This window comes from Cottoperca gobio, chromosome 20 (genome assembly GCF_900634415.1).
Source record: "Cottoperca gobio chromosome 20, fCotGob3.1, whole genome shotgun sequence".
Lineage (NCBI taxonomy): Eukaryota > Metazoa > Chordata > Actinopteri > Perciformes > Bovichtidae > Cottoperca > Cottoperca gobio.
In genome coordinates this window covers 10,743,126-10,752,966 of record NC_041374.1, presented here as the reverse complement: position 1 = coordinate 10,752,966, position 9,841 = coordinate 10,743,126, and the positions used below count along the sequence as shown (strand labels likewise).

The following is a 9,841-nucleotide window of genomic DNA, read 5'->3' as shown; positions in this document are numbered from 1 at the left end:
ACACACACACACACACACACACACACACACACACACACACACACACACACACACACACACACACACACACACATTTGGCAATGAACTGAAGTAGGTAATTAGGGAAGGTCACCAAGGAAACAGACAAACAAGCAACAGTCAAACAAACGCTGTATACTTAAGAGAAGCATAAACAACTGTTTCTGTGTGTGTAGCTTCATCCTCCCACCACCAGCCTTACCTCAAAGATAAATATGAAAACAAGACTGCAACATTTTATCCCAAGTTTTGTAAACAATGAGCTAAGTCTGCCGGCGTTCTGAGAAAGGGCTTGAGTTGCCAATGATTGGGGGAGATATGATACTTGACATAATGTTTCATCGTCCAAATGTCATCAGGAAGAGCGTCATAAAAGAGAAGCGTCGTCCAACTATCTTAACGGTGAGAAATGTGTTTCTGTTTCCCAGATTCAGAGGAGGGAGATTAAGATGAGCGTGCTGGTGAAGCAGCTGACGGAGAGGAAGAAGCGGCACTCTGAATGTCAGAAGGAGGTAAAAACAACAGCTTCATTATTTACCAAACTGATTGAAATTTGAATGCTCGTGATTCATATTAATGTTAACTGCGTTACGAGAAATGAAATAAATAGTTACTGTCATTTTTATTTGATAATTGAATTAAAATTAAAATCTATTTAATTATGCTTTTTCGTGTATTGCATATTAGATAATGTTGAGTGGGTTTTGTGATCCTACAATTATTATTTCATTACTTCCTTTTTTTACATTGAAGAGACATTTTTTCGTTGTCCTAATAAGGGTGTTGTAAAATATTTTATGACTCAGTTTTATTGCATATTTTCCAGTTGGTCCAAAGAGAGAAGGCTTCGGGGGAAGTCTGCGAGGAGAGGGACGAGCTGAGAGCCAAGATGGACGACCGGAGCAGAGAGTGTGTCCACCTCAACCAGACCAAAGACAGACTGGAGGCTGACTTGGCTGTGAGCCATGAGAAACTCCACACCTTGCACCTGGAGGTCCATCTCTCTGTGTGTGTGTGTGTGTGTGTGTGTGTGTGTGTGTGTGTGTGTGTGTGTGTGTGTGTGTGTGTGTGTGTGTGTGTGTGTGTGTGTGTGTGTGTGTGTGTGTGTGTGTGTGTGCGCGTGTGCGTGTGCATGTGTCAGAGCAAAATCATATGTTGTTAACTAAATATTTAACTACTAAAGGTACATGATGGACTAAAATGTATTTTTCTCTGCGTGTTCAGGTTCGGAGCAGAGATCAGTTCATTCTGCAGTTAAGAGCTGAAATGAAGACGGCTGAACAAAAGCACGAGAGGAAACAGGAACAGGTGTGTGTGTGGTGGCTTCTTTGTGTCTGTATGTTGATTTGCATTTTTCCTATCATTTCCATCTATTTCCATCCTCACCAGGGCTACTACGGCTGTATTTCCTTGGCATCTGCTTTCTGATTATTGAAAAGTGTTGATTATGTTTTCAGGTTATACGATTGCAATTCTGGCATATTTTTTGCACAATTTGGAATTTGTAGGACTTTCAGATTTCTCTCTCTTTATGGGTTTTACATTTGTCTCAGGGCTTGTATTCAATTCTAGGTACTACAAGGGTTTTAAACCTGTCTTACTATTTTTTGTTTTTTCCTTTCATATGCCGAGGCTAGGTTGAGTGAGCACCCCTGTGGTTTTTTTATCCAGCAATGACCTGTTTTACACCCACAGAGTTGAACACATCTACTCAAGGGAAGTGCCCAAACCAGCAACAGTCTTCTGCAGTTACTGAGCAGCTCCATTAGAGCAGTGGGAGGGTTAGCACTTTGCTCAAAGGCTCCTCGAAAGTTGGAGCTAAGGAAAAGGGAATCGTTACTCATTCATGTCTGCTGTGCCCACATTTTCCCAACTGGTCCTGAGACTAAACTGGGAAACTCTCTGACTCAAGCCCGATTCCCTCATTTCTAGGCTACTGCCGCCCCCTCGCTGTCTTTTCTGCCTTTGTGTGCTTTGTATGCCTACATAAATGTATTCCATTTCCATCCTTTTCCTCGTTCTTCTTGCTTAGGTGGCAGCGCTGGAAGGTGAGGTTAGACACTTGAAGCGCGAGGTCAGAGGACACCATGAAGAGATGTCTCAGTTAAGCGAGAGGGTCAGAGATATGGAGCGCCTTATAGACCAGAAGGAGAAAGAACAGCAGCAGCTACATGATCAGCTGCGTGATGGTCAGCAACAGGTACGGAAGAATTCTCTCTTCTCCCCTTCACCTTTTGCTCATCTCCATCTCCTCCACAGGAGGATCTATAGATCAGTTGAACTCTGACTCGGAAGCTGTGAAACAGGCTCACAAGGTTGATGCGGAACGCTGGAGCCAGAAGAGTGTCGGGCTTCACAGCCGATTGAAGCGGAACAACTCTGCGCTCAGCTAAATACAGAGCGGGCGGAGGGACCGGGAGTCGGAGGTCATGAAGCTCAAGGACACTTAAGTCAGCAGCACATAGAGAAGAGAAGTCTCTACGTTTGAGCCGCGATCCTACAGCAAAACAATCTGGTGTTAATCCAGTGGAAAACATGAAAAGAACAAATCACATGTCTGACTGCGAGTGATCTAAATCACAGTAGACAATCAAGTAGTCAAAGTCCTTCGCCATTCCAAGAACAACAAACTGAGCCGTTTACAGCTGACAAGCTTCATTTAGCAGTCAGCTTCCATACATCCTCATGTACATCATCTGAATTACCAAATAAGACAAGATGACCCCTCTGTTTGTCAACCTATCACATCCAATTGGACACAAACATATATACAGACAGAGAAAGAGGAAGAGGAGAATAAAGTTATTATCAACCGAGGGGCATCTTGGTAGTCATGTGACAGCCATGAATACTCAAATGGCAGGCTAAATGAGGGTCAAAGCGATGTGTTTTCTATCATGTTTAATGAAGGCTGTTTGTTTCCACAAAGCACAAGTTCCTGATTATGGTCACAAGAAAGCCATGGTGTTCCAATTTAAGCCTCGTTACAAGGCCTTTCATCCAGCGACTAGAAATTAAATGATAAATCTAGCATCAGTGTTTGGACTGTAGGAGAGTGGAGACTGGGAAGCGATGTGAACATTTACATGGGTGAAGTTGTACATATTATATTAAATTTACCTTGGTTAACCATGGGTAAAACATTCACTATCACACTTGAGTAAAGTCAAGTGTATATGGAATGTGTCGAGGGTTTTAAACAGTTCACACACACCTACACAGGTTGTTCCGCTTTTAACTCTGAAACAGAGAATGGAAGTTGATGATGCCGCTCCATCCTCTCCTCTGGTTTGTGTCTCTTTCCTTTGCATGAGCAACTTTGGTACCCAGTCATGCTGCTTTCCACCCAGTGTTAGTCCTCCATGGGCCCGGCTAATCCCTGGTTAAACCAAACTGCGGTGAACCGCTGAAATCTAACTAGTTGGCTGTCATTAGTTGTAAACCCTCATGTTCTGATCCAGATTACAGCGGGATTAACGTGGATGAACTCAAGATGAGTGTTAGAGCGGGTTTAACTTTGTCAACCTCTCCCCCTTGAAAGGTGAGCTACGGTAGGATTCCTTGTGTAACACCGGGATTAAGCCTGGTTTCACTTCCTGGGTTCCCCTGTCATTATGAGCGAGGTTACTGTCGGGCAGCATATTGCACCATGTTAGGAAAACTAGCATACGTCTATTTATTTTTTATTTTCTTCAGGCACATTTAGTCACTAAGAAGTAACATGTAACATGTAGCATTTCTGCTTTATTTGTTCGTAACTTGCAACACATTCGATCAGTAACTCTCCACATTTGGCAGTTGATCAGCACGTTTTCCCAAGAGCACCTTTACGTGAGGGAGGGAGTCGAAATGCTCCTCTCCCTTTTTAAAGTGTTAAGTGTTTTGCTCACTCTACCAAACGTTGACGCTAAAGAGAAGAAGTTTATTCTCATCAACATTTGTGCTTCATGTCACCGTGTTTGCTTTCAGGTCGAGACATTTGAAGGGAAGCAAGAGAAGCAGGAGCTTGAGATGGAATTTCTTCAGCAGCAGCTGCGAGGAGCCAAGGAGCAGCTGAAAGATGCCAGTTTACAAGCCCAGGAGAAGAAAGAAACAGTAGCCATTTTTAGACAGAAGTACACAGCAGCGATGGAGAAGGTGCACCGGGTGCAAGGGCAGGTGGAGCTTTTGGAAGAGGAACTACAGTATTCACAGCAACAGGTAGTTCATAGTTTACAGTAACACAGTACATTACTATCGTTGCATGTTGCTTGCTCTGCGTCCCTGCACCTCTATGGCTATTCTATATACGAAGTCTACAATCTTTGTGTAACAAGTCCTGTGAGTGAAACCAAGGTGTAACATTCTGCCGTTTCCTCATTCGCTATGTCAGCTCGGAGATGCCCAAGTTGGGACTCATTCAGTGAAAGAGGAGCTAGCCGAGATGGAGCAGCGGTACCGGGAAAAGGTCGGCCAATGGGAGTTCTCGCAGGAGGCTCTCGACCAGTTGACGGATGAGCTCCAGGCCAATCAGGATCTATGGAGGGAGAGTCAACAAAAAGCAGACCATCTGAAAGGCCTGGCAGGATCCCTGCAGGAGCAAGTGGACACACTCAAACAGCAGGTGAGGACAGACATGTAGCATAGACACAACTTTGCACAAGGCACTCCTCTGTTATAGTGTTAGAAAGCCTTTAATCAGCTGGCTGTTTCATAGTGACATTCTAAAAACATAGACAATGCTTGTACATGTTAAGACTGGATTTGATTACATCCCAGCGGGAACCTCTGGGTCTGAGAAGTGAGCCGACGCAGAAGTGCCTAAAACTAGCATTCCTTCAAATAGCCAGCAGGGGGCGACTCCACTGTTTCCAAAAAGAAGTCCTACTGTATAGAAGTCTATGAGAAAATGAACCGACTTCTCACTTGATCACTTGCTCAGTAAACATTTTCCTTCCGACTTTATGGTCTCAATCGTTCGTTTTAAGTCTTCTTCAATACATGATGTGCATTTTGTAAATTCCGATCCCATTTAGAGTAAAACAGACGATAAAGATGGCCGACCCAAAAACAAACCTAAAGATGTCGTGTTCGGTTATACTTCTGAAACAAAACCAAACAAATCTTCCAAGAAAATGAGTTTCAGTCTTCATAGTGTTTGTATGTTCTCTCACGTGAGGATTTGAATTAGATGTACCGGTCTTTGTGTTGAGTCAAATGTGTGTCTCTGTTCTTCCGTGAGCTCCCAGGCGCCTGCCTTCTCCATCAGTGATGTCTGAGGGCATGCATGGGCCTCTGTGTGCATGTGTCACTGCACTAACGTGTACGTGTGTGTGTGTAGAAGTGTGCATGTGTGCACTGACGTGTGTCACTTAATCTTTTCTCCCTTTTCTTTCTATTTTATATTTACTACGTCAGGCAACAAATGAATCATCTTTATTACGGAGAAATTTAATTTGGATGAACTTAACTGCTGCCGCCAAGGTCAGACGGGCAGAATGTCATTTTAATCCAATCAACTTTAATCTGTTGGTTATAAAAGAGTTAGGCTGTTGAAGAATGGCTGTATCTCAGGCCCTTTATTACACTGGATAATGACTTTGATTGTGAGGCGCCTATCAAGAGGTTAGGAGTTCTTATGGAGCTTCACATCCTGCTAATTCTCTACCTCGTGTCACTTCTGGGCTCAGCTAACCCTAAAATCACTAATGTCCCCGTTCCCTGTTTACAGGAAAGTCTACGATGAAGAAAATAAAAAATATAAAAAGGCTTATAAAATGATTGCACAAGTTAAAGCATTTCATATTTGAGCACAAATGGAAAAGGAAGTGTTACTTACTTTAGTATCTTAATGCTATCTCTATTTCTAGTCCATTTGTATTCTGACCGGGGAATATTTCACTATAATGTGGAAATTCTTATTTCCTATTAAGATGTCTATTTTTGAATTAGTTACATAAATTGCCTATATAAAGGACGGCCGCTAATAGACGGAGATTGAGGGTAGTGATACATTTAGAAAACACAATGAGCTACAAGGTTTTTCTTCCCACAGAGATATTCCTTTGTGATTAAGAGAAGATGGCTAAGATCTTATTGCAGTGTCTCTCACTAGATCCACTTGGTGATGTTCTGTTAGCTCTGTTTGGAGCGTCGAGGCCGTGTGTCTCTTTGCTCTGCGATGCAACAAATCAATTCACAAATGAGTGTAAAACATAATTATGTGTTTCCCTAGTGGCACATCAGCATCATTGTCATTTATTAGTGAACCAAAATGCATATAATCTGTTGAAATGCAATTCATTACAAAAGCACCCGTCTGTGACTTTAAGAGTGACTTTTGTTTCTTTTTTAGATGCATCGTCAGTGTATGATTTGACTAAAATCATCCTGTTATTGTTTTTACTATTTATTATTTATATTTATTAGCATTTGTGACAATTTTCTCAAGGCCTTAATTTTTGAAAGCCATTTCACTTATTTTCTGATCCTTACATTTGGCTTGTTTTCTGTTTTATTGTTTTATTTGAAATTGTTTTTATTGTTTCTGTGGAGACCCCAGGGAGACAAGCTAATGGGGATCCAAATAAAGAATAAAGCCGACCAGTAAAACAAGTAATATTAAAACATGTCTTATTTCTCTTTACCTATTTAACTTGCTCTCTCCGTGGTAGAAAGCGATGTTGGAGTGTGACCTACAGCTATATCAACAGAGTCACTCTCATGCTGACGAGGAGTTCCTCCGGCAGCTGAGACACCGGCAGCAGCTTCAGAAGGTAAGGTCACACATTGTGCTGTACTACACATTACAGTTACACATCACGACGAGCATTATTTCATCACACTTTAACACTAGAATACATCCAGTACTTACTACATTCAGAGATAAGAACTGTGTTTTCATCATGTATCTGAATACAGAGTTGGACATAAAGTTAGTTTGAGATTTTTCCACAAAGTGAAGCTACATTCCTGCAGCCACATGTCCTTTGTGTGTGTGTGTGTGTGTGTGTGTGTGTGTTGTGCAGCGCTGCACGGAGCAGGTCGAACGCCTTGCAGAGTGTGAGAAGGCGATTCTTCAGATGAAGTCAGAGCTGGAGAGACAGTAATAACTGAGTCTATAAAACTCTCATTCTCCTCTGCTGATCTCGGTTCCTGTCCTTGTCTCTCCTCTCATGCCCTTCCCATCTGCCTCCGCCCACCCTCCCCCTCCTCCTCCTCTTCCTCTTTCTCATTCTCCTAAGAGTCTGCTTGCCAAGTGGCACACAGTAGCACACTATATGTCACATGGACAATTTAACATAATCTAGTCAAATCATTTTCTTTTAATTTAGCTAATCTGTTATCTGGTTGAATTTGGTTCTTGTTGCAGACGTTTTCTCTTCCACTGTGTTCCTTGGTACTCTGCATTCCTCACACAGCAGTTCAGACAGGCACTCATTCTTTGCTCTCCTCCCCGTAGAGTCCAGGAAAAAGGGGGTCTGAAGCAAAGTCTTCTCGCGTCCCACCATACACACACGAGCGACCGAAGCCGGCTGGAACAGGAAGTTGTATGCTTAGAGCTTGAGCTGGCTGACACCCAAAAGGTATTAAAGTGATGCGTATCTACCAACCTGTTCTCTAATTTAGAGGTAGCCTGTTGTTATTTTGACCTTTTTCTCCCCCTGAACTTTTGATTTAAGAAGCCTCATCCACCTAAAATGTTGCCTGTGCCTGCATGTGCATGTTTAACACACCTCCACCAGCTCCACACACACACCACTCATGTGATTGTCCCGTGATAGCCTGGCAGAAACAAATTGCCTCGCCATTAATTAAAGCACCAAACGTGCCAAGGCTGGTGAAATTGACTCCAATTAAGAGCTCAATGGGACACTAAATATTCAAATTACTCAAAGTGGTGACTGTAGCCTGGCAGAGTGCCAACATTGCTGGCAGTCATAGTCACATCACAGTGTGTGAGTGAGTGAGTGTGAGTGTGAGTGTGAGTGTGAGTGTGAGTGTGTGTGTGTGTGTGTGTGTGTGTGTGTGTGTGTGTGTGTGTGTGTGTGTGTGTGTGTGTGGAGTGTAGTCTTGTATGCGTAGGTGCAAGTGGGAACATTTGATTTTACACATTAATTGTGCGTCCTCTGGCACATACAAGTGATAAGAAGTGTCATGTTTACCAAGATGATATGCATGCACACACACATTTATTCTCACACACACATACACCCATTAGCAACTGTAGAATATTCTCCTGTTGCTGTTTGAATCATGTCCATATAAAATGCCCGACTCCCAGTAAGTCTGTGTTTGTATCGAAGGCAATCAAAGTAATGTAACTTATTACATTTGATTAGTTTTCTAACGAAGGTTTAAAACTGAGCAATAAAGCTGAAAAGTCCCTAAAAACATACATTTGAACGAGGCAGTGTGAACGTCACAGCAGAACTCTGATTCATGTCATGCTTTTATTAAATGTTCTTCAAAATAACTTGAAAATAAAGAATGATTTTTATATTCTACATATAAGCTTCTGACTGAAAATATTATATTCAGATATAACCCCTTTGCAATCACCAACATTTTGATTAGTAACTATCATTTAATTATATATGAACACCGTTCCATGCAACTAGCTACTAGTTACGATCTAAATATAAAGTATATACATATATATATATATATATATATATATATATATATATATATATATATATATATATATATATATATATATGTGTGTAAATATACATATGTGTGTAAATATATATATATGTATATTAATATATATGTGTGTGTGTGTGTGTATATATATATATATATATGTCTCTATGTACTATTTATAATATCTATCTGTCTTTATGTATATATCTTCTATGTATTATCTCTCTCTATCTATTCTCTGTATCTTCTATCTTATATCTCTGTCTCTTCTATGTATCTCTCTGTCTCTCTTGTCTCTCTCTTGTCTCTCTCTCTCTCTCTCTCTCTCTTTCCTCTCTCTGTCTCTCTCTCTCTCTATCTCTCTCTTCTCTCTTCTCTCTGTCTCTATCCTCTGTCTTCTCTGTCTCTCTCTGTGTCTCTCTTTCTCTCTCTCTGTCCTCTGTTCTCTCTGTCTCTCTCTCTCTCTCTCTGTCTCTTCTCTGTCTCTTCTCTCTCTCTCTCTCTAGGTCTCTGTGTCTCTCTCTGTCTCCTGTTGTCTCTATCTCTCTCTTGTCTCCCTCTTGTCTCTCTGCCTCTGTGTCTTCTCTGTCCTGTGTCCTCTCACTGTCTCTCTCTTCTGTCTCTGTGTCTCTCTTGTCTCTCTATCTCTCTGGTCTCTGTGTCTCTCTCTGTCTCGCTATCTCTCTGTCTCTGTGTCTCTCTCTGTCTCTCTCTCTCTCTCTCTGTCTCTGTTGTCTCTCGCTGTCTCTCTCTTCTCTCTCTCTTGTCTCTCCTGTCTCTCTCTCTCTCTTCTCTCTCTCTCTCTCTCTCTGTCTCTCTCCTCCCCCCCCTCTCCCCCCCTCTCTCTCTCTCTGTGTCCCTCATCTCTCTGTGTCTCTCTGTCTCCTCTTGTCTCTCTCTCTTGTCTCTCTCTCTTGTCTCTCTGTCCTCTCTTGTCTCTCTGTCTCTCTGTGTCTCTTCTGTCTCCTCTCTCTCTGTGTCTCTCGTCTCTCTCATCTCTGTTTCTCTCTCTCTCTGTAGTCTCTCTCTGTTTCTCTCTGTTCTCTCTCCCTCTCTCTCTCTGTGTGTCTCTCTTTCTCTCATCTCTCTCTCTGTGTGTCTCTCTCTCTCTGTTGTCTCCTCTGTGTCTCTCTACTGTGTCTCTCTTTGTCTCTCTCTGTGTCCTCTGTCTCTCTCTCTGTGGCTCTCTCTCTCT

The 9,841-nt window shown here is 42.2% G+C and overlaps 1 protein-coding gene across 5 annotated transcripts in view; it reads left to right on the top strand.

Annotated features, from left to right (window-relative positions):
- The first annotated feature begins 279 nt into the window (after positions 1–279).
- pmfbp1 (polyamine modulated factor 1 binding protein 1) overlaps positions 280–9,841 on the top strand; it is a 49,424-nt gene continuing 39,862 nt past the window's right edge. For 4 of the 5 annotated variants that reach the window (XM_029457278.1, XM_029457280.1, XM_029457276.1 and 1 more), the window contains exons 1-9: positions 280–530; positions 845–1,012; positions 1,243–1,326; positions 2,051–2,218; positions 3,988–4,218; positions 4,391–4,621; positions 6,672–6,773; positions 7,026–7,102; positions 7,460–7,583. In XM_029457278.1, the coding sequence (XP_029313138.1) occupies positions 468–530; positions 845–1,012; positions 1,243–1,326; positions 2,051–2,218; positions 3,988–4,218; positions 4,391–4,621; positions 6,672–6,773; positions 7,026–7,102; positions 7,460–7,583 (1,248 nt within the window). In that variant the 5' untranslated portion in view covers positions 280–467. The remainder of the gene's footprint in view (positions 531–844; positions 1,013–1,242; positions 1,327–2,050; positions 2,219–3,987; positions 4,219–4,390; positions 4,622–6,671; positions 6,774–7,025; positions 7,103–7,459; positions 7,584–9,841) is intronic. The other variant, XM_029457277.1, reaches the window with a different exon arrangement.